This window comes from Ranitomeya imitator, chromosome 6 (assembly GCF_032444005.1).
Source record: "Ranitomeya imitator isolate aRanImi1 chromosome 6, aRanImi1.pri, whole genome shotgun sequence".
NCBI classification, from domain to species: domain Eukaryota; kingdom Metazoa; phylum Chordata; class Amphibia; order Anura; family Dendrobatidae; genus Ranitomeya; species Ranitomeya imitator.
In genome coordinates, this window is record NC_091287.1 from 475,486,484 (window position 1) to 475,512,078 (window position 25,595).

The 25,595-nt window shown below is 46.0% G+C and overlaps 1 protein-coding gene across 2 annotated transcripts in view; it reads right to left on the minus strand.

Moving 5' to 3' along the window:
• The window catches only part of LOC138641476 (b(0,+)-type amino acid transporter 1-like), a 174,924-nt gene that overhangs the window by 1,557 nt on the left and 147,772 nt on the right, over positions 1–25,595 (minus strand). For both annotated transcript variants that reach the window (XM_069728974.1, XM_069728975.1), the window contains exon 3: positions 58–422. In XM_069728974.1, coding sequence (XP_069585075.1) covers positions 58–422 — 365 coding nt within the window. The remainder of the gene's footprint in view (positions 1–57; positions 423–25,595) is intronic.

Genomic DNA, 25,595 nt, shown 5'->3' on the forward strand with positions numbered 1-25,595 from the left:
TTGTCCACCTCGAAATAGCATTAACTATTACAATTGTGGTTTTGATGTTCACCTCACCTTGTAAGGGCGTTCAAGATTGGGTTCTCGATAACGCAGTACAACCAGGCTAACACAAGTTAGTCCAACCAGAAGCCACGAGGAAAAACTAAAATAGTTTGTTAATGAAATAAGGTCAGAAGGAATAACAAAAATTGATGCAATTATTGTGGAAATGATCATAGCTGGAGCAGGAGTCAAGTAATGAACATGGAGCATTGATATGATGGATGGCAAATGTCCCTCCTTACTTCCAGCGTAGTTTAGTCGACCCAGCATGAACATCCCGCCATTTAGGGAACCAAATATTGAGACAGCCACTGAAACGGGGATGATCCAAGCAACAGATGGAATTGTTCTATCGGCCCACGTCACCGACACTGCAGCTGGAATAATAGAGAAATAGCATTCAATCTAGTGTAAAACAGATCTAGATAATTTATCAACAAAAATGTACATCTCATTATGTACCTTGTACTTACAGAAGTACTCCAGAAAATGTTCTGCATATTTTATGCTTAAAAGGGTTGTCCAGGCATGGGGCTTAACTGTGCAGTCACTTTATTTGATATGTATACTTCCGGGTACATCCTGAAAAGACATGTAAGGCCTGGTTCAATTCACTTGAATGAGGCATCGCATGTCTAGACGGCATGTGACCGCATGCATGCAAATAGCCAGCGGAGAATCCTGACAGCATGCACACTGCGCACTGTGAGGATTCGCCAGTCTGCACCTAGTGAGTAGAGATGAGCGGTGTTCGAGTCGAACTGTTCGCCAATCTCAAATTTGAGCTGTTTTGGCGGTGTTTGAGTCGTTCGAAGATCCCGAACAATTTGCTTAAAATTCGGCTATTCGAGTTTCTGTTCAATAACTGTTCGTTCACCAAAAGCCTCGCTTGATTTGCACATTAAAACTGTTTATCATTGTTATTAGACTGTTTCAGTGTATATTGGATGGGGGAGGGCGGGGATAGATCTGTGCTGAAATCCAGCCGATCTCCATTTTTTTTTTCTTTCCCGCATTTACAGTGGGGCGGTGCAGTCTCTCAGCCTATCAGCAGTGCACACACACACACAGCAATGTGTGTGTGATGCACACAAGCAAGGGCATGTGTCATTGGCTGTGTATGTCACATGTCCTTGCCCTATAAGAAGCAGCCATTTGCCCCATCGCCACCATTTCCTCACTGCTGCAGCTTAGTGTTAGACGGCACCACTGCTGCTGTGGCCGCTATACAGACAACGAGTGTTTTTTTGGAGCGAATTGTCAAAGATAGGTTTAGGGAGTCGGGAGGAGTCAGGACTAGTTGTAATATCAGCCCTTTTCAGGGTAGGTTACAGCAGTTCATAGCACTGTTTGCCAGGCAGGTCTGTGCCAGTGCTGTGCAAGTGTTTGTCACAGCATTTGGTGTAATCTAGCTCAGCCAATCATTTTGGGCTAGTAGCATTGTCTGATAGTCATCTGAGTAGCCCGCCTGTGAAACTAACTACACCGCCTGTGTATCTCTATTTTCACTGCATCTAATCCAGCTAATAGTTTAGGGCCTAGGAGCAGTGTCTGCACGTCAGCAGAGTAGCCCGCCTGTGAAACAAACTATACCGCCTGTGTATCTTTATTTTCACTGCATCTAGTCCAGTTAATAGTTTAGGGCCTAGGAGCAGTGTCTGCATGTCAGCAGAGTAGCCCGCCTGTAAAACTAACTACACCGCCTGTGTATCTCTATTTTCACTGCATCTAATCCAGTTATTAGTTTTGGGTCTAGGAGCAGTGTCTGCACGTCAGCAGAGTAGCCCGCCTGTGAAACAAACTATACCACCTGTGTATCTCTATTTTCACTGCATCTAGTCCACTTAATAGTTTAGGGCCTAGGAGCAGTGTCTGCATGTCAGCAGAGTAGCCCGCCTGTGAAACTAACTACACCGCCTGTGTATCTCTATTTTCACTGCATCTAATCCAGTTATTAGTTTTGGGTCTAGGAGCAGTGTCTGCACGTCAGCAGAGTAGCCCGCCTGTGAAACAAACTATACCGCCTGTGTATCTCTATTTTCACTGCATCTAATCCAGTTATTAGTTTAGGGCCTAGGAGCAGTGTCTGCACGTCAGCAGAGCAGCCCGCCTGTGAAACACACTATACCGCCTGTGTATCTCTATTTTCACTGCATCTAATCCAGTTATTAGTTTTGGGCCTAGGAGCAGTGACTGTCTGCACGTCAGCAGAGTAGCCTGCCTGTGAAACAAACTATACCGCCTGTGTATCTCTATTTTCACTGCATCTAATACAGTTATTAGTTTTGGGCCTAGGAGAAGTGTCTGCACGTCAGCAGAGTAGCCCGCCTTAGAAACAAACTATTCCGCTTGTGTATCTCTATTTTCACTGCATCAAATCCAGTTATAAGTTTAGGGCCTAGGAGCAGTATCTGCACGTCAGCAGAGTAGCCAGCCTGTGAAACAAACTATACCGCCTGTGTATCTCTATTTTCACTGCATCTAATCCAGTTAATAGTTTAGGGCCTAGGAGCAGTGTCTGCACGTCAGCAGAGTAGCCCGCCTGTGAAACTAACTATAGCGCCTGTGTATCTCTATTTTCACTGCATCTAATCCAGTTATTAGTTTAGGGCCTAGGAGCAGTGTCTGCACGTCAGCAGAGTAGCCTGCCTGTGAAACAAACGAAACCGCCTGTGTATTTCAATTTTCACTGCATCTAACCCAGTTATTAGTTTTGGGCCTAGTACCACAGTTTGGCCACTCAGTTCTGCTGGTTTTCATCCATCGATTGTTGTGCCATCAACTACAGATACAGAGTTGCCAATTAGTTAAGCACTAAAATAAGTGGCAAAATGCCTGCTGCTGGTGGAAAGGGGAATAGGAGTGTTGGAAAGGGAAAAAAAGGTTGTGTCCGTGGGGTTGGTGGCAAAGCAACAGTAACATATGCAGAAGAAAGACCATCTTCCAGCCAAAGTAAGATGTCTACTTCTTTTCGTGGACAATTTGATATGATCCCTTTCTTACGACCATTGCTACAAGCATCGCTAAAAATTCCAGATGAGGCACAAAAACAGCAGGTGCTTGAATGGATATCAAGTGCTCGTTCAAGTGGGCTCTCCTCCATGTCAACTTCAACATCACAACTACTCCAGTCCTCAGAGTTGTCACCCCAATCGCACTTGCTTCCTCACAGCTCCCAAGTCTCCAGCTGCCCGTCTGAGCATGGGGTAACACACATGATTGAGTCTGTAGAGATGTTTACGCATACTATAGCCTGGGAATCAGAGTTCAGCTCCAGAGCTTCTGTGAATCCAGACGAGGAAATGATCTGCACTGATGCCCAGAATCTTTGTGAGTCGGATCCAGGCCCAGATGAAGAAGGTTCTGAGCATAATGTAGACCCTCGTTCCCAAACTGTAACTCCTGTTGGTGGAGACAATGAGGAAGATGATGATGAGACTGAGATACCTGATTGGAATGAAAACTTGACTTTTCGGGCAGGGCAGGAAAAGGTTGGCTCTGAGGACGATGGGTGTGAGAACACACAGGATGATGATGATGACGAGGTTGTAGACCCCACTTACTGTCAACCCTGTTATGATCTGGTGGCCTTGGAGCAGCATGAGACGTACTCTGGAGAAGGTGGCACCTGTACTGACCGCAAACCCTGAACTTAGCAGCGCAACTAGAAGTAGCCGTGGGGGGTACCTAACGCTCCCTAGACCCCTTGACACAGCCTAAGAATTAACTACCCCTAAAGACAGAAACAGGAAACCTATCTTGCCTCAGAGAAAATCCCCAAAGGATAGACAGCCCCCCACAAATATTGACTGTGAGAGGAGAGGGAAATAACATACGCAGACATGAAATCAGGATTTAGCATAGGAGGCCATACTAGCTAAAAAGAAAGGATAGAACAGAGTACTATGCGGTCAGTATTAAAACACTAGAAAATATCCACCACAGAAAATACAAAACACCACATCTGACTAAAGACATGGAGGGTATATCTGCATCTCCAGAGACACAGCTTGGCTGCAAAAAATCCTTCACAACAAAGCTGGACAAGACAAAACATGAAAAATGCACAGAACTATAAGGTCCACAGCAGGTGGACAGCAAAAAAAGGCAGGACTTATCTTTGAAGAAAAGCACAGCGAACAGGAGAGACCAGAAGGGATGTGAATCCTCCAAAAACAATGGACAACTGACACTGACTAAAGGAACAAGCAAGGCAATATACCCCAGCCCAAATTGCAAAAAATAGATACACCTGATAAATGCTGCGATCCAACTACCGCAGCACTACCACTCATAACCACCGGAGGGAGCCCAAGAGCAGAATTCACAACAGTACCCCCCCTTGAGAAGGGGTCACCGAACCCTCACCAGAGCCCCCAAGCCGATCAGGACGAGCCAAATGAAAGGCACGAACCAAATCGTCAGCATGAACATCGGAGGCAACAACCCAAGAATTATCCTCCTGGCCATAACCCTTCCATTTGACCAGATACTGAAGCTTCCGCCTCGAAAAACGAGAATCCAAAATCTTCTCAACCACATACTCCAACTCCCCATCAATCAACACCGGGGCCGGAGGATCAACAGAGGGAACAATGGGCACCACATACTTCCGCAACAAAGATCTATGGAACACATTATGGATGGAAAAAGAGGCTGGAAGAGCCAAACGAAAAGACACTGGATTGATAATCTCAGAAATCCTATTAGGACCAATAAACCGAGGCTTGAACTTAGGGGAAGAAACCTTCATAGGAACATGACGGGAAGACAACCAGACCAAATCCCCAACCCCAAGCCGGGAACCAACACACCGACGACGGTTAGCAAAACGCTGAGCCTCCTCCTGAGACAACACCAAATTGTCCACCACATGAGCCCAAATCCGCTGCAGCGTGTCAACCACAGAATCCACACCAGGACAATCAGAAGGCTCAACCTGCCCTGAAGAAAAACGAGGATGAAAACCAAAATTACAAAAAAAAGGCGAAACCAAGGTAGCAGAACTAGCCCGATTATTAAGGGCAAACTCGGCCAATGGCAAGAAAGCCACCCAATCATCCTGATCAACAGACACAAAGCATCTCAAATAAGTTTCCAAGTCTGATTAGTTCGCTCGGTCTGGCCATTGGTCTGAGGATGAAATGCAGAAGAAAAAGACAAATCAATGCCCAGCCTAGCACAAAAGGCCCGCCAAAACCTAGAAACAAACTGGGAACCTCTATCGGTCACAATATTCTCCGGAATGCCATGCAACCGAACCACATGCTGAAAAAACAACGGAACCAAATCAGAAGAGGAAGGCAATTTAGGCAAAAGTACCAAATGAACCATCTTAGAAAACCGGTCACAAACCACCCAGATAACCGACATCCTCTGGGAAACCGGAAGATCTGAAATAAAATCCATAGAAATATGGGTCCAGGGTCTCTCAGGGACCGGCAAAGGCAGAAGCAACCCACTAGCGCGGGAACAGCAAGGCTTAGCCGGCACGCAAATCCCACAGGACTGCACAAAAGAACGCACATCCCACGACAAAGAAGGCCACCAAAAGGACCTACCAACCAAATTTCTGGTACCAAAAATCTCAGGATGGCCAGCCAACACAGAACAATGAACCTCAGAAATCACTTTACTAGTCCATCTATCAGGAACAAACAGTTTCCCCACTGGACAGCGGTCAGGTTTATCAGCCTGAAATTCCTGAAGAACCTGTCGTAAATCAGGGGAGATGGCAGAAAGAACCACCCCTTCCTTCAGAATGCCGACCGGCTCAAGAACCCCAGGGGAATCAGGAAAAAAACTCCTAGAGAGGGCATCCGCCTTAACATTCTTAGTACCCGGAATGTATGAGACCACAAAATCAAAACGGGAGAAAAACAGGGACCATCGAGCCTGTCTAGGATTCAGCCATTTGGCAGACTTGAGGTAAATCAAATTCTTATGATCGGTAAGGACCACAATACGGTGCTTGGCCCCCTCAAGCCAATGTCGCCACTCCTCAAATGCCCACTTCATAGCCAACAACTCCCGATTGCCAACATCATAATTGCGTTCCGCAGGCGAAAACTTCCGAGAAAAGAAGGCACACGGTTTCATCAAGGAACCATCAGAATTCCTCTGAGACAAAACGGCCCCTGCCCCAATCTCAGACGCGTCAACCTCAACCTGAAATGGAAGAGAAACATCCGGCTGACACAACACAGGGGCAGAAGTAAATCAGCGTTTAAGCTCCTGAAAGGCAGAAACAGCCGCAGAGGACCAATTCGTCACATCAGCGCCTTTCTTCGTCAAATCGGTCAGAGGTTTAACCACACTGGAGAAGTTGGCAATGAAATGACGATAAAAATTAGCAAAGCCCAAAAATTTCTGAAGGCTCTTCACAGATGTGGGCTGAATCCAATCATGAATGGCCTGAACCTTAACCAGATCAATTTCTATAGATGCGGGAGAAAAAATGAAGCCCAAAAAAGAAACCTTCTGCACTCCAAAGAGGCACTTTGACCCCTTCAGAAATAAAGCATTATTACGGAGGATCTGAAATACCATCCTGACCTGTTTCACATGAGACTCCCAATCATCGGAAAAAATCAAAATATCATCCAAATATACAACCATGAATTTATTAAGATAACTCCGAAAGATATCATGCATGAAGGATTGGAACACAGATAGGGCATTAGAGCGTCCGAATGGCATCATAAGGTATTCAAAATGGCCTTCGGGCGTATTAAATGCAGTTTTCCATTCTTCACCCTGCTTAATACGAATAAGATTATATGCCCCTCGAAGGTCAATCTTAGTAAACCAGCTAGCCCCCTTAATCCTAGCAAACAAATCAGTAAGCAAAGGCAGAGGGTATTGAAATTTGACCGTGATCTTATTCAAGAGGCGATAATCAATACAGGGTCTCAAGGAGCCATCCTTCTTGGCAACAAAAAAAAAACCTGCTCCCAATGGTGAAGAAGATGGCCGAATATGCCCCTTCTCCAAAGACTCCTTAAAATAGCTCCACATGGCGGCATGTTCTGACACCGACAGGTTGAAAAGTCGGCCCTTAGGGAACTTACAACCTGGAATCAAGTCAATAGCACAATCACAGTCCCTATGCGGTGGAAGGGAACTGGATTTGGGCTCATCGAATATATCCTGGAAGTCTGACAAAAATTCAGGAATTTCAGAAGAGGGGGAAGAGGAAATTGACATTAAATGAACGTGACCATGAACCCCCTGACAACCCCAACTAGTCACAGACATAGATCTCCAATCTAACACCGGATTATGTACCTGTAACCATGGAAAACCCAGCACAATATCATCATGCAAATTATGCAACACCAGAAAATGACAATCTTCCTGATGGGCTGGCGCCATGCGCATGGTCAGTTGTGTCCAAAACTGAGGTTTATTTTTAGCCAACGGTGTAGCATCAATGCCCCTTAAAGGAATAGGGTTCTGCAAAGGCTGCAAGGGGAAACCACAACGTCTGGCAAATTCTAAGTCCATTAAGTTCAGAGCGGCGCCTGAATCCACAAATGCCATGACAGAAAATGATGATAATGAGCAGATCAAGGTCAAAGATAACAGAAATTTAGGTTGTACAGTACTGATGATAACAGAACTAGCGATTCTCTTTGTACGCTTAGGGCAATCAGAAATAATATGAGCAGAATCGCCGCAGTAAAAACACAACCTATTCTGATGCCTGAATCTTTGACGTTCAGCTTTAGACAAAATCCTATCACACTGCATAGGCTCAGGGCTCCGCTCAGAGGACAACGCCATAGTGTGCACAACTCTGCGCTCGCGCAAGCGCCGATCAATCTGAATGGCCAGAGACATAGAATCACTCAGACCAGCAGGCGTGGGGAACCCCACCATAACATCTTTAATGGATTCAGAAAGACCCTTTCTGAAAATTGCCGCCAAGGCATCCTCATTCCATTTAGTCAGTACAGACCATTTTCTAAATTTCTGGCAATACGATTCTGCCGCTTCTTGACCTTGACACAGGTCAAGCAAGATTTTCTCAGCTTAATCCACAGAATTAGGCTCATTATACAATAACCCCAATGCTTGAAAGAAAGAATCAACATTAAGCAAAGCAGGATTGCCAGTTTCCAGGGAAAGTGCCCAATCCTGTGGGTCACCACGCAGCAGGGATATGATGATTTTAACCTGCTGAATGGGATCACCAGAAGACCGGGGTCTCAATGCAAAAAACAGTTTACAGTTATTTTTGAAACTCAAAAATTTGGATCTGTCACCAAAGAATATATCAGGAGTGGGAATCCTAGGTTCTAAGGCAGGAGTCTGAACAATATAATCTGAAATACCCTGTACCCTAGCAGCAAGCTGATCCACACAGGAAACTAACTCCTGAACACTCATGTTATTACTAGGTTCCGCAGCCACCCAGAGATTAAGAGGGAGGAACAGGCTAAGGAAAAAAAATGGCTCAAAACCTTTCCTCCCTTTTTTTGAGATGCAATTAGCTCATTGTTGGCCAGTTGTACTGTTATGATCTGGTGGCCTTGGAACAGCATGAGACGTACTCTGGAGAAGGTGGCACCTGTACTGACTGCAAAGCCTGAACTTAGCAGCGCAACTAGAAGTAGCCGTGGGGGGTACCTAACGCTCCCTAGACCCCTCAACACAGCCTAAGAATTAACTACCCCTAAAGACAGAAACAGGAAACCTATCTTGCCTCAGAGAAAATCCCCAAAGGATAGACAGCCCCCCACAAATATTGACTGTGAGAGGAGAGGGAAATAACATACGCAGACATGAAATCAGGATTTAGCATAGGAGGCCATACTAGCTAAAAAGAAAGGATAGAACAGAGTACTATGCGGTCAGTATTAAAACACTAGAAAATATCCACCACAGAAAATACAAAACACCACATCTGACTAAAGACATGGAGGGTATATCTGCATCTCCAGAGACACAGCTTGGCTGCAAAAAATCCTTCACAACAAAGCTGGACAAGACAAAACATGAAAAATGCACAGAACTATAAGGTCCACAGCAGGTGGACAGCAAAAAAAGGCAGGACTTATCTTTGAAGAAAAGCACAGCGAACAGGAGAGACCAGAAGGGATGTGAATCCTCCAAAAACAATGGACAACTGACACTGACTAAAGGAACAAGCAAGGCAATATACCCCAGCCCAAATTGCAAAAAATAGATACACCTGATAAATGCTGCGATCCAACTACCGCAGCACTACCACTCATAACCACCGGAGGGAGCCCAAGAGCAGAATTCACAACAGTACCCCCCCTTGAGAAGGGGTCACCGAACCCTCACCAGAGCCCCCAAGCCGATCAGGACGAGCCAAATGAAAGGCACGAACCAAATCGTCAGCATGAACATCGGAGGCAACAACCCAAGAATTATCCTCCTGGCCATAACCCTTCCATTTGACCAGATACTGAAGCTTCCGCCTCGAAAAACGAGAATCCAAAATCTTCTCAACCACATACTCCAACTCCCCATCAATCAACACCGGGGCCGGAGGATCAACAGAGGGAACAATGGGCACCACATACTTCCGCAACAAAGATCTATGGAACACATTATGGATGGAAAAAGAGGCTGGAAGAGCCAAACGAAAAGACACTGGATTGATAATCTCAGAAATCCTATTAGGACCAATAAACCGAGGCTTGAACTTAGGGGAAGAAACCTTCATAGGAACATGACGGGAAGACAACCAGACCAAATCCCCAACCCCAAGCCGGGAACCAACACACCGACGACGGTTAGCAAAACGCTGAGCCTCCTCCTGAGACAACACCAAATTGTCCACCACATGAGCCCAAATCCGCTGCAGCGTGTCAACCACAGAATCCACACCAGGACAATCAGAAGGCTCAACCTGCCCTGAAGAAAAACGAGGATGAAAACCAAAATTACAAAAAAAAGGCGAAACCAAGGTAGCAGAACTAGCCCGATTATTAAGGGCAAACTCGGCCAATGGCAAGAAAGCCACCCAATCATCCTGATCAACAGACACAAAGCATCTCAAATAAGTTTCCAAGTCTGATTAGTTCGCTCGGTCTGGCCATTGGTCTGAGGATGAAATGCAGAAGAAAAAGACAAATCAATGCCCAGCCTAGCACAAAAGGCCCGCCAAAACCTAGAAACAAACTGGGAACCTCTATCGGTCACAATATTCTCCGGAATGCCATGCAACCGAACCACATGCTGAAAAAACAACGGAACCAAATCAGAAGAGGAAGGCAATTTAGGCAAAAGTACCAAATGAACCATCTTAGAAAACCGGTCACAAACCACCCAGATAACCGACATCCTCTGGGAAACCGGAAGATCTGAAATAAAATCCATAGAAATATGGGTCCAGGGTCTCTCAGGGACCGGCAAAGGCAGAAGCAACCCACTAGCGCGGGAACAGCAAGGCTTAGCCGGCACGCAAATCCCACAGGACTGCACAAAAGAACGCACATCCCACGACAAAGAAGGCCACCAAAAGGACCTACCAACCAAATTTCTGGTACCAAAAATCTCAGGATGGCCAGCCAACACAGAACAATGAACCTCAGAAATCACTTTACTAGTCCATCTATCAGGAACAAACAGTTTCCCCACTGGACAGCGGTCAGGTTTATCAGCCTGAAATTCCTGAAGAACCTGTCGTAAATCAGGGGAGATGGCAGAAAGAACCACCCCTTCCTTCAGAATGCCGACCGGCTCAAGAACCCCAGGGGAATCAGGAAAAAAACTCCTAGAGAGGGCATCCGCCTTAACATTCTTAGTACCCGGAATGTATGAGACCACAAAATCAAAACGGGAGAAAAACAGGGACCATCGAGCCTGTCTAGGATTCAGCCATTTGGCAGACTTGAGGTAAATCAAATTCTTATGATCGGTAAGGACCACAATACGGTGCTTGGCCCCCTCAAGCCAATGTCGCCACTCCTCAAATGCCCACTTCATAGCCAACAACTCCCGATTGCCAACATCATAATTGCGTTCCGCAGGCGAAAACTTCCGAGAAAAGAAGGCACACGGTTTCATCAAGGAACCATCAGAATTCCTCTGAGACAAAACGGCCCCTGCCCCAATCTCAGACGCGTCAACCTCAACCTGAAATGGAAGAGAAACATCCGGCTGACGCAACACAGGGGCAGAAGTAAATCAGCGTTTAAGCTCCTGAAAGGCAGAAACAGCCGCAGAGGACCAATTCGTCACATCAGCGCCTTTCTTCGTCAAATCGGTCAGAGGTTTAACCACACTGGAGAAGTTGGCAATGAAATGACGATAAAAATTAGCAAAGCCCAAAAATTTCTGAAGGCTCTTCACAGATGTGGGCTGAATCCAATCATGAATGGCCTGAACCTTAACCAGATCAATTTCTATAGATGCGGGAGAAAAAATGAAGCCCAAAAAAGAAACCTTCTGCACTCCAAAGAGGCACTTTGACCCCTTCAGAAATAAAGCATTATTACGGAGGATCTGAAATACCATCCTGACCTGTTTCACATGAGACTCCCAATCATCGGAAAAAATCAAAATATCATCCAAATATACAACCATGAATTTATTAAGATAACTCCGAAAGATATCATGCATGAAGGATTGGAACACAGATAGGGCATTAGAGCGTCCGAATGGCATCATAAGGTATTCAAAATGGCCTTCGGGCGTATTAAATGCAGTTTTCCATTCTTCACCCTGCTTAATACGAATAAGATTATATGCCCCTCGAAGGTCAATCTTAGTAAACCAGCTAGCCCCCTTAATCCTAGCAAACAAATCAGTAAGCAAAGGCAGAGGGTATTGAAATTTGACCGTGATCTTATTCAAGAGGCGATAATCAATACAGGGTCTCAAGGAGCCATCCTTCTTGGCAACAAAAAAAAAACCTGCTCCCAATGGTGAAGAAGATGGCCGAATATGCCCCTTCTCCAAAGACTCCTTAAAATAGCTCCACATGGCGGCATGTTCTGACACCGACAGGTTGAAAAGTCGGCCCTTAGGGAACTTACAACCTGGAATCAAGTCAATAGCACAATCACAGTCCCTATGCGGTGGAAGGGAACTGGATTTGGGCTCATCGAATATATCCTGGAAGTCTGACAAAAATTCAGGAATTTCAGAAGAGGGGGAAGAGGAAATTGACATTAAATGAACGTGACCATGAACCCCCTGACAACCCCAACTAGTCACAGACATAGATCTCCAATCTAACACCGGATTATGTACCTGTAACCATGGAAAACCCAGCACAATATCATCATGCAAATTATGCAACACCAGAAAATGACAATCTTCCTGATGGGCTGGCGCCATGCGCATGGTCAGTTGTGTCCAAAACTGAGGTTTATTTTTAGCCAACGGTGTAGCATCAATGCCCCTTAAAGGAATAGGGTTCTGCAAAGGCTGCAAGGGGAAACCACAACGTCTGGCAAATTCTAAGTCCATTAAGTTCAGAGCGGCGCCTGAATCCACAAATGCCATGACAGAAAATGATGATAATGAGCAGATCAAGGTCAAAGATAACAGAAATTTAGGTTGTACAGTACTGATGATAACAGAACTAGCGATTCTCTTTGTACGCTTAGGGCAATCAGAAATAATATGAGCAGAATCGCCGCAGTAAAAACACAACCTATTCTGATGCCTGAATCTTTGACGTTCAGCTTTAGACAAAATCCTATCACACTGCATAGGCTCAGGGCTCCGCTCAGAGGACAACGCCATAGTGTGCACAACTCTGCGCTCGCGCAAGCGCCGATCAATCTGAATGGCCAGAGACATAGAATCACTCAGACCAGCAGGCGTGGGGAACCCCACCATAACATCTTTAATGGATTCAGAAAGACCCTTTCTGAAAATTGCCGCCAAGGCATCCTCATTCCATTTAGTCAGTACAGACCATTTTCTAAATTTCTGGCAATACGATTCTGCCGCTTCTTGACCTTGACACAGGTCAAGCAAGATTTTCTCAGCTTAATCCACAGAATTAGGCTCATTATACAATAACCCCAATGCTTGAAAGAAAGAATCAACATTAAGCAAAGCAGGATTGCCAGTTTCCAGGGAAAGTGCCCAATCCTGTGGGTCACCACGCAGCAGGGATATGATGATTTTAACCTGCTGAATGGGATCACCAGAAGACCGGGGTCTCAATGCAAAAAACAGTTTACAGTTATTTTTGAAACTCAAAAATTTGGATCTGTCACCAAAGAATATATCAGGAGTGGGAATCCTAGGTTCTAAGGCAGGAGTCTGAACAATATAATCTGAAATACCCTGTACCCTAGCAGCAAGCTGATCCACACAGGAAACTAACTCCTGAACACTCATGTTATTACTAGGTTCCGCAGCCACCCAGAGATTAAGAGGGAGGAACAGGCTAAGGAAAAAAAATGGCTCAAAACCTTTCCTCCCTTTTTTTGAGATGCAATTAGCTCATTGTTGGCCAGTTGTACTGTTATGATCTGGTGGCCTTGGAACAGCATGAGACGTACTCTGGAGAAGGTGGCACCTGTACTGACTGCAAAGCCTGAACTTAGCAGCGCAACTAGAAGTAGCCGTGGGGGGTACCTAACGCTCCCTAGACCCCTCAACACAGCCTAAGAATTAACTACCCCTAAAGACAGAAACAGGAAACCTATCTTGCCTCAGAGAAAATCCCCAAAGGATAGACAGCCCCCCACAAATATTGACTGTGAGAGGAGAGGGAAATAACATACGCAGACATGAAATCAGGATTTAGCATAGGAGGCCATACTAGCTAAAAAGAAAGGATAGAACAGAGTACTATGCGGTCAGTATTAAAACACTAGAAAATATCCACCACAGAAAATACAAAACACCACATCTGACTAAAGACATGGAGGGTATATCTGCATCTCCAGAGACACAGCTTGGCTGCAAAAAATCCTTCACAACAAAGCTGGACAAGACAAAACATGAAAAATGCACAGAACTATAAGGTCCACAGCAGGTGGACAGCAAAAAAAGGCAGGACTTATCTTTGAAGAAAAGCACAGCGAACAGGAGAGACCAGAAGGGATGTGAATCCTCCAAAAACAATGGACAACTGACACTGACTAAAGGAACAAGCAAGGCAATATACCCCAGCCCAAATTGCAAAAAATAGATACACCTGATAAATGCTGCGATCCAACTACCGCAGCACTACCACTCATAACCACCGGAGGGAGCCCAAGAGCAGAATTCACAACAGTACCCCCCCTTGAGAAGGGGTCACCGAACCCTCACCAGAGCCCCCAAGCCGATCAGGACGAGCCAAATGAAAGGCACGAACCAAATCGTCAGCATGAACATCGGAGGCAACAACCCAAGAATTATCCTCCTGGCCATAACCCTTCCATTTGACCAGATACTGAAGCTTCCGCCTCGAAAAACGAGAATCCAAAATCTTCTCAACCACATACTCCAACTCCCCATCAATCAACACCGGGGCCGGAGGATCAACAGAGGGAACAATGGGCACCACATACTTCCGCAACAAAGATCTATGGAACACATTATGGATGGAAAAAGAGGCTGGAAGAGCCAAACGAAAAGACACTGGATTGATAATCTCAGAAATCCTATTAGGACCAATAAACCGAGGCTTGAACTTAGGGGAAGAAACCTTCATAGGAACATGACGGGAAGACAACCAGACCAAATCCCCAACCCCAAGCCGGGAACCAACACACCGACGACGGTTAGCAAAACGCTGAGCCTCCTCCTGAGACAACACCAAATTGTCCACCACATGAGCCCAAATCCGCTGCAGCGTGTCAACCACAGAATCCACACCAGGACAATCAGAAGGCTCAACCTGCCCTGAAGAAAAACGAGGATGAAAACCAAAATTACAAAAAAAAGGCGAAACCAAGGTAGCAGAACTAGCCCGATTATTAAGGGCAAACTCGGCCAATGGCAAGAAAGCCACCCAATCATCCTGATCAACAGACACAAAGCATCTCAAATAAGTTTCCAAGTCTGATTAGTTCGCTCGGTCTGGCCATTGGTCTGAGGATGAAATGCAGAAGAAAAAGACAAATCAATGCCCAGCCTAGCACAAAAGGCCCGCCAAAACCTAGAAACAAACTGGGAACCTCTATCGGTCACAATATTCTCCGGAATGCCATGCAACCGAACCACATGCTGAAAAAACAACGGAACCAAATCAGAAGAGGAAGGCAATTTAGGCAAAAGTACCAAATGAACCATCTTAGAAAACCGGTCACAAACCACCCAGATAACCGACATCCTCTGGGAAACCGGAAGATCTGAAATAAAATCCATAGAAATATGGGTCCAGGGTCTCTCAGGGACCGGCAAAGGCAGAAGCAACCCACTAGCGCGGGAACAGCAAGGCTTAGCCGGCACGCAAATCCCACAGGACTGCACAAAAGAACGCACATCCCACGACAAAGAAGGCCACCAAAAGGACCTACCAACCAAATTTCTGGTACCAAAAATCTCAGGATGGCCAGCCAACACAGAACAATGAACCTCAGAAATCACTTTACTAGTCCATCTATCAGGAACAAACAGTTTCCCCACTGGACAGCGGTCAGGTTTATCAGCCTGAAATTCCTGAAGAACCTGTCGTAAATCAGGGGAGATGGCAGAAAGAACCACCCCTTCCTTCAGAATGCCGACCGGCTCAAGAACCCCAGGGGAATCAGGAAAAAAACTCCTAGAGAGGGCATCCGCCTTAACATTCTTAGTACCCGGAATGTATGAGACCACAAAATCAAAACGGGAGAAAAACAGGGACCATCGAGCCTGTCTAGGATTCAGCCATTTGGCAGACTTGAGGTAAATCAAATTCTTATGATCGGTAAGGACCACAATACGGTGCTTGGCCCCCTCAAGCCAATGTCGCCACTCCTCAAATGCCCACTTCATAGCCAACAACTCCCGATTGCCAACATCATAATTGCGTTCCGCAGGCGAAAACTTCCGAGAAAAGAAGGCACACGGTTTCATCAAGGAACCATCAGAATTCCTCTGAGACAAAACGGCCCCTGCCCCAATCTCAGACGCGTCAACCTCAACCTGAAATGGAAGAGAAACATCCGGCTGACGCAACACAGGGGCAGAAGTAAATCAGCGTTTAAGCTCCTGAAAGGCAGAAACAGCCGCAGAGGACCAATTCGTCACATCAGCGCCTTTCTTCGTCAAATCGGTCAGAGGTTTAACCACACTGGAGAAGTTGGCAATGAAATGACGATAAAAATTAGCAAAGCCCAAAAATTTCTGAAGGCTCTTCACAGATGTGGGCTGAATCCAATCATGAATGGCCTGAACCTTAACCAGATCAATTTCTATAGATGCGGGAGAAAAAATGAAGCCCAAAAAAGAAACCTTCTGCACTCCAAAGAGGCACTTTGACCCCTTCAGAAATAAAGCATTATTACGGAGGATCTGAAATACCATCCTGACCTGTTTCACATGAGACTCCCAATCATCGGAAAAAATCAAAATATCATCCAAATATACAACCATGAATTTATTAAGATAACTCCGAAAGATATCATGCATGAAGGATTGGAACACAGATAGGGCATTAGAGCGTCCGAATGGCATCATAAGGTATTCAAAATGGCCTTCGGGCGTATTAAATGCAGTTTTCCATTCTTCACCCTGCTTAATACGAATAAGATTATATGCCCCTCGAAGGTCAATCTTAGTAAACCAGCTAGCCCCCTTAATCCTAGCAAACAAATCAGTAAGCAAAGGCAGAGGGTATTGAAATTTGACCGTGATCTTATTCAAGAGGCGATAATCAATACAGGGTCTCAAGGAGCCATCCTTCTTGGCAACAAAAAAAAAACCTGCTCCCAATGGTGAAGAAGATGGCCGAATATGCCCCTTCTCCAAAGACTCCTTAAAATAGCTCCACATGGCGGCATGTTCTGACACCGACAGGTTGAAAAGTCGGCCCTTAGGGAACTTACAACCTGGAATCAAGTCAATAGCACAATCACAGTCCCTATGCGGTGGAAGGGAACTGGATTTGGGCTCATCGAATATATCCTGGAAGTCTGACAAAAATTCAGGAATTTCAGAAGAGGGGGAAGAGGAAATTGACATTAAATGAACGTGACCATGAACCCCCTGACAACCCCAACTAGTCACAGACATAGATCTCCAATCTAACACCGGATTATGTACCTGTAACCATGGAAAACCCAGCACAATATCATCATGCAAATTATGCAACACCAGAAAATGACAATCTTCCTGATGGGCTGGCGCCATGCGCATGGTCAGTTGTGTCCAAAACTGAGGTTTATTTTTAGCCAACGGTGTAGCATCAATGCCCCTTAAAGGAATAGGGTTCTGCAAAGGCTGCAAGGGGAAACCACAACGTCTGGCAAATTCTAAGTCCATTAAGTTCAGAGCGGCGCCTGAATCCACAAATGCCATGACAGAAAATGATGATAATGAGCAGATCAAGGTCAAAGATAACAGAAATTTAGGTTGTACAGTACTGATGATAACAGAACTAGCGATTCTCTTTGTACGCTTAGGGCAATCAGAAATAATATGAGCAGAATCGCCGCAGTAAAAACACAACCTATTCTGATGCCTAAATCTTTGACGTTCAGCTTTAGACAAAATCCTATCACACTGCATAGGCTCAGGGCTCCGCTCAGAGGACAACGCCATAGTGTGCACAACTCTGCGCTCGCGCAAGCGCCGATCAATCTGAATGGCCAGAGACATAGAATCACTCAGACCAGCAGGCGTGGGGAACCCCACCATAACATCTTTAATGGATTCAGAAAGACCCTTTCTGAAAATTGCCGCCAAGGCATCCTCATTCCATTTAGTAAGTACAGACCATTTTCTAAATTTCTGGCAATACGATTCTGCCGCTTCTTGACCTTGACACAGGTCAAGCAAGATTTTCTCAGCTTAATCCACAGAATTAGGCTCATTATACAATAACCCCAATGCTTGAAAGAAAGAATCAACATTAAGCAAAGCAGGATTGCCAGTTTCCAGGGAAAGTGCCCAATCCTGTGGGTCACCACGCAGCAGGGATATGATGATTTTAACCTGCTGAATGGGATCACCAGAAGACCGGGGTCTCAATGCAAAAAACAGTTTACAGTTATTTTTGAAACTCAAAAATTTGGATCTGTCACCAAAGAATATATCAGGAGTGGGAATCCTAGGTTCTAAGGCAGGAGTCTGAACAATATAATCTGAAATACCCTGTACCCTAGCAGCAAGCTGATCCACACAGGAAACTAACTCCTGAACACTCATGTTATTACTAGGTTCCGCAGCCACCCAGAGATTAAGAGGGAGGAACAGGCTAAGGAAAAAAAATGGCTCAAAACCTTTCCTCCCTTTTTTTGAGATGCAATTAGCTCATTGTTGGCCAGTTGTACTGTTATGATCTGGTGGCCTTGGAACAGCATGAGACGTACTCTGGAGAAGGTGGCACCTGTACTGACTGCAAAGCCTGAACTTAGCAGCGCAACTAGAAGTAGCCGTGGGGGGTACCTAACGCTCCCTAGACCCCTCAACACAGCCTAAGAATTAACTACCCCTAAAGACAGAAACAGGAAACCTATCTTGCCTCAGAGAAAATCCCCAAAGGATAGACAGCCCCCCACAAATATTGACTGTGAGAGGAGAGGGAAATAACATACGCAGACATGAAATCAGGATTTAGCATAGGAGGCCATACTAGCTAAAAAGAAAGGATAGAACAGAGTACTATGCGGTCAGTATTAAAACACTAGAAAATATCCACCACAGAAAATACAAAACACCACATCTGACTAAAGACATGGAGGGTATATCTGCATCTCCAGAGACACAGCTTGGCTGCAAAAAATCCTTCACAACAAAGCTGGACAAGACAAAACATGAAAAATGCACAGAACTATAAGGTCCACAGCAGGTGGACAGCAAAAAAAAGGCAGGACTTATCTTTGAAGAAAAGCACAGCGAACAGGAGAGACCAGAAGGGATGTGAATCCTCCAAAAACAATGGACAACTGGCACTGACTAAAGGAACAAGCAAGGCTATATAGCCCAGCCCAAATTGCAAAAAATAGATACACCTGATAAATGCTGCGATCCAACTACCGCAGCACTACCACTCATAACCACCGGAGGGAGCCCAAGAGCAGAATTCACAACACAACCCCCAGTCCGCCAGTCCATGAGGTCAGCAGAGGAGGTGGAGGAGGATGCTAGTGACGAGTCTGACGATGAGGTAACAGTGTGCCTTCCTGGACAGAGACGGAGTACTGGAAGCACGTCAACAACTGCATCCACAACCCCAACTGTGCCTCAGACCAGTAGTCATGGTGGCTTTTCAAGTTGCACGGGCTCTAAGCCTTGCGTAGCCTGGGCATTTTTTGACATCGCAAAGGATGACCCAACTCATGTTGTCTGTAAGATTTGTCAACAGAATCTCAGTAGAGGCCAAAAAATCACTAGCTTGAGTACTTCATGCATGAACCGTCACATGGATATGAGGCATAAGTTGCAGTGGGAAGCTCACTGTGCTACAATGTGGCCTAGTGTGCCGGGTCAACCACCGTCTGCCCCATCAAGTGCATCCGCGTCCTCTTCCTCCTCTGTGACTGTGGGGACAGCAGTCGCACATGGTTTTGGATGCAGACCTTCCACCTCTTTACCCGCAACAGCCAGTGTGATTGGCTGGTCGTCAGGACATTTGCTAGTGGAAACACCTGCTGGTGTTGAGCGCTCTCCGACATCGACACCACATTTTGATCAAGGCAACATAACATCTACGCCCGCACTTTCCTCACAGACCAGCAGTTTGCCGGGGACACCCTAGTCAACTCCGTCTAAGCATGGCAGCCAGCCCTCAGTGCCTCAGATGTGGACAAGTAAAAGACCATTTCCTCCTAGCCGTGACAAAGCTAAGAGGTTGAATTTCTCCATCAGCAAGCTGTTGGCTACAGAAATGCTGCCGTTCCGCCTGGTGGACACAGAGGATTTTCGAGACCTTATGTCCGTCGCAGTGCCCCAGTACCAGATGCCACTACTTCTCAAACAAAGCTGTGCCTGCGCTACACCAGCATGTCGCACACAACATCACCGCTTCCTTGAGAAACTTTGTGTGTGACAAGGTGCATTTCACCACAGACACTTGGACGAGTAGACATGGACAGGGGCGTTACATGTCGGTGACTGGGCACTGGGCAACTACGGCGACATCAGGAGAAGGGGCTGCTGTCCAAGTCTTGCCATTGCCACGAGTTGCTCATCAATCCTCTGTATCTAGAAGTTCCTCCACTGCTTCTGCCTCCTCAACCTCCTCTCGGTCCTCCACCTGCACCCAAAGCCTGTCTGGTAATGCCACCCGCGTTGTAACTGCGCAGAAGGAATCCTGCACACCTCCTCACTATGCTGTCACCAGGGCTCAACGGGATCATGCAGTGTTTACATGGAAATGTCTGGGAAATGTGAGTCACACAGCAAAGGAGTTGTGGTTAGCTCTGGAGACCAAGTTCCATCAATGGTTGTCTCCACTCAACCTGCAGCCAGGGAAGGCTGTGTGCGATAATGCTGCAAACCTGGGTGCGGCCCTTCGCCGGGGCAATGTCAAATATGTGCCTTGTTTGGCTCACGTTTTGAACCTGGTTGTCCAGCAATTTTTATCCCACTGTCCCAGACTAGATGGGCTTCTGCAGAGGGCACAGTTGCTGTGTGCTCACTTCTGCCGTTCGCATCCCGCAGCTCGATAACTTGCATCTCTACAGAAGTCATTGGGCCTGCCAGTTCACCGGCTGAAATGCGATGTGCCCACATGGTGGAATTTAACTCTGCACATGTTGCAGCGACTGTGGCAGCACTGACGAGCCCTGGTGCAAAACGTTATGATGTATAGCCTGGGCCAACAAGATCAAGAGGTGGGGCAAATCACGCTGCAGGAGTGGTCTCAGATCAGGGACCTACAGTATGCACCCTTCTGCACAGTTTTGAAATAGCAACGAAGATGTTTAGTGCTGACGATGCCATTATCAGCATGACCATTCCGGTGATTTACATGCTGGAGCACACCTTACACAGTGTTCGGAGTCAGGTGGTGGAACAAGAGGAGGAGGAGGAGAAACAGGAGGAGTCGTATGCGGAAGAGGGGTTACCGAAAGCGCATGGTAGCAGCCAAACTGTTGAGGAAGGTGCAGGAGGCGAGGAAGAAGTGAAGTACGAACTGGCGCTGGGCATGGGCACCTCGCCACCACCAAGACAACAAGGACTTGGTCTGTTGTGAATTCTGCTCTTGGGTTCCCTCCAGTGGTTGTAGGTGGGAATGCAGTTGTCTCTGACTCGCAGTCCTGGCCAGGTGTATCGGATGATTACAATTCTGACTGGGATATTTAGGTGTGCAGGATCCTTTAGCCCTTGCCAGTTGTCAATGTTCCTTGTGAAGTGTTGGATCACTTCCTGGCGTCTCCTGCTTGCTGCCAAATTCAGCAAAGATAAGTGTTTGGTTTTTGTATCTGTGGCATACTGCTGTGTGCTTGTTTCAGTTTTATTCCTGCTCTGATTGTAGGATTCACTGGAGTTGCAGATTTACGCTCCTACATCTTTTAGTTAGATGTAGGAAGTTTTTTGTATATTCTGCTGTGGATGTTTTGAAGGGTTTTGTACTGACCGCACAGAACTCTGTCCTATCCTGTCCTATCTAGCTAGAGTGGCCTCCTGTGCTAATCCTGTTTTTCTGCCTGTGTATGTTTTTTCCTCTCCGACTCACCACCAATTTTTGTGGGGGGCTATCTATCCTTTGGGGATTTTCTCTGAGGCAAGATAGTATTCCAATTTCCATCTTTAGGGGTATTTAGTCCTCCGGCTGTGACGAGGTGTCTAGGTGTGTTAGGTACACTCCACGGCTACTTCTAGTTGTGGTGTTAAGTTCAGGATTGCGGCCAGTATAGGGGCCACCTTCTCCAGTGAAAGTTCTCATGCAGCTCCAAGGTCACCGGATCATAACAGTACAGCTGGGCACCAATGAGTTAAATGCATCTCAGAAGAAGGGAAGGAAGCTTTTGAGCCATTTTTTTTTCTCCAGTCTGTTTTGTGTTCTCTTCCCTCTTAATATCTGGGTGGCTGAGGAGCCTGGTGCAAGCATGAATGTTCAGGAATTAGCTTCTCGTGTAGACCAGCTTGCTGCTAGGGTGCAAGGTATTTCTGATTATATTGTTCAGACTCCTGCTTTAGAACCGAAGATTCCTACTCCTGATTTGTTTTCTGGTGACAGGACTAAATTTTTGAGTTTTAAAAACAACTGTAAACTGTTTTTTGACCTGAGACCTCGATCCTCTGGTGATTCCATTCAGTGGGTAAAAATCGTAATCTCCCTGCTGCGTGGCGACCCGCAGGATTGGGCGTTTTCCCTGGAATCTGGGAATCCGGCTTTGCTTAATATTGACTCCTTTTTTCAGGCTTTAGGACTATTGTATGATGAACCTAATTCTGTGGATCAAGCTGAGAAGACCTTGTTGGCCCTGTCTCAGGGTCAAGAGGCGGCAGAATTGTATTGTCAGAAATTCAGAAAATGGTCTGTGTTGACTAAATGGAATAATGATGCTTTGGCGGCAATTTTCAGAAGGGGGCTTTCTGAATCCTTTAAAGATGTTATGGTGGGGTTTCCCACACCTTCCGGCCTGAGTGATTCTATGTCTCTGGCCATTCAGATTGACCGACGCCTGCGGGAGCGCAGAACTGTGCGTGCTGTGGCGTTATCCTCAGAGCAAATTTCTGAGCCTATGCAATGTGATAGAATTCTGTCTAGAACGGAACGACAAGGTTTCAGACGTCAAAATAGGTTGTGTTATTATTGTGGCGACGCTTCTCATGTCATTTCTGTCTGCCCTAAGCGGACAAAGAGGATCGCCAGTTCAATTACCATCAGTACTGTACAACCTAAATTTCTGTTATCTGTGTCCTTGATCTGCTCATTGTCATCATTTTCTGTCATGGCGTTTGTGGATTCAGGCGCCGCATTGAACTTAATGGACTTTGAGTTTGCCAAGAGTTGTGGTTTTCCCTTGCAGCCTTTGCAGAACCCTATTCCTTTAAGGGGCATTGATGCTACACCCTTGGCTAAAAATAAGCCCCAGTTTTGGACACAGGTGACCATGCGCATGGCGCCAGCCCATCAGGAAGATTGTCGATTTCTGGTGTTGCATAACTTGCATGATGTTATTGTGCTGGGTTTTCCATGGTTGCAGGTACATAATCCTGTGTTGGACTGGAAGTCCATGTCTGTGACTAGTTGGGGTTGTCAGGGGGTTCATAATGATGTTCCTTTGATGTCAATCTCCTCTTCTTCACCTTCTGAAATTCCAGAGTTTTTGTCTGATTTTCAGAATGCATTCGAAGAGCCCAAGTCCAATTTTCTTCCACTGCACAGAGACTGCGATTGTGCTATTGACTTGATTCCAGGCTGTAAGTTTCCTAAGGGTCGACTTTTTAACCTGTCTGTGCCAGAACATACCGCCATGCGGAGCTATATTAAGGAGTCTTTGGAGAAAGGGCATATTCGACCATCTTCTTCACCGTTGGGAGCGGGGTTCTTTTTTGTTGCTAAAAAAGATGGTTCCTTGAGACCCTGTATAGATTATCGCCTCTTGAATAAAACCACGGTCAAGTTTCAATACCCTTTACCTTTGCTTTCCGATTTGTTTGCTAGGATTAAGGGAGCTAGTTGGTTTACTAAGATTGACCTTCGAGGGGCATATAATCTTGTTCGTATTAAGCAGGGTGATGAATGGAAAACTGCGTTTAACACGCCCGAAGGCCATTTTGAATACCTTGTCATGCCATTCGGACTCTCTAATACTCCATCTGTTTTTCAGTCCTTCATGCATGATATCTTCCGGACTTATCTTGATAACTTCTTGATTGTATATTTGGACGATATTTTGATTTTTTCCGATGATTGGGAGTCTCATGTGCAACAGGTCAGGATGGTATTTCAGATCCTTCGTGACAATGCCCTGTTTGTGAAAGGGTCTAAGTGTCTCTTTGGAGTGCAGAAAGTCTCTTTTTTGGGCTTCATTTTTTCTCCTTCGTCTATAGAGATGGATCCGGTTAAGGTTCAGGCCATTCATGATTGGATTCAGCCCACATCCGTGAAGAGCCTTCAGAAATTTTTGGGTTTTGCTAATTTTTATCGCCATTTCATTGCTAATTTTTCCAGCGTGGTTAAACCCTTGACCGATTTGACGAAGAAAGGCGCTGATGTGGCGAATTGGTCCTCTGCGGCTGTCTCTGCCTTTCAGGAGCTTAAACGTCGATTTACTTCTGCTCCAGTGTTGCGCCAACCGGATGTTTCTCTTCTGTTTCAGGTTGAGGTTGACGCTTCTAAGATTGGGGCAGGGGCCGTTTTGTCTCAGAGGGATCCTGTTGGTTCCTTGATGAAACCGTGTGCCTTCTTTTCCCGTAAGTTTTCGCCTGCTGAACGCAATTATGATGTCGGCAATCGGGAGTTGTTGGCTATGAAGTGGGCATTTGAGGAGTGGCGACATTGGCTTGAGGGAGCTAAGCACCGTATTGTGGTCTTCACCGATCATAAAAATTTGATTTACTTCGAGTCTGCTAAACGGCTGAATCCTAGACAGGCTCGATGGTCCTTGTTTTTTTCCCATTTTGATTTCGTGGTCTCGTACCTTCCGGGTTCTAAGAATATTAAGGCTGATGCCCTCTCTAGGAGTTTTTTGCCTGACTCTCCTGAGGTCTTAGAGCCGGTCGGTATTCTGAAAGAGGGGGTGGTCCTTTCTGCCATTTCCCCTGATTTACGACGGGTTCTTCAGGAATTTCAGGCTGACAAACCTGACCGCTGTCCTGTGGGGAAATTGTTTGTTCCTGACAGATGGACTAGTAGAGTGATTTCTGAGGTTCATTGTTCCGTGTTGGCCGGTCATTCTGGCATTTTTGGTACCAGAGATTTGGTTGGTAGGTCCTTTTGGTGGCCTTCATTGTCACGTGATGTGCGTTCTTTTGTGCAGTCCTGTGGGACTTGTGCGCGGGCCAAGCCTTGTTGTTCCCGTGCTAGTGGGTTGCTTTTGCCATTGCCAGTCCCTGAGAGGCCCTGGACGCATATTTCGATGGATTTTATTTCTGACCTTCTGGTCTCCCAGAAGATGTCTGTTATCTGGGTTGTTTGTGACCGGTTCTCTAAGATGGTTCATTTGGTGCCCTTACCTAAATTGCCTTCCTCTTCTGATTTGGTTTCGTTGTTCTTTCAGCATGTGGTTCGTTTGCATGGTATTCCGGAGAATATTGTGTCCGACAGAGGTTCCCAGTTTGTTTCTAGGTTTTGGCGGGCCTTTTTTGCTAGGCTGGGCATTGATTTGTCTTTTTCTTCTGCATTTCATCCTCAGACAAATGGCCAGACCGAGCGAACTAATCAGACCTTGGAGACTTATTTGAGATGCTTTGTGTCTGTTGATCAGGATGATTGGGTGGCCTTCTTTCCATTGGCCGAGTTTGCCCTTAATAATCGGGCTAGTTCTGCTACCTTGGTTTCGCCTTTCTTTTGTAATTTT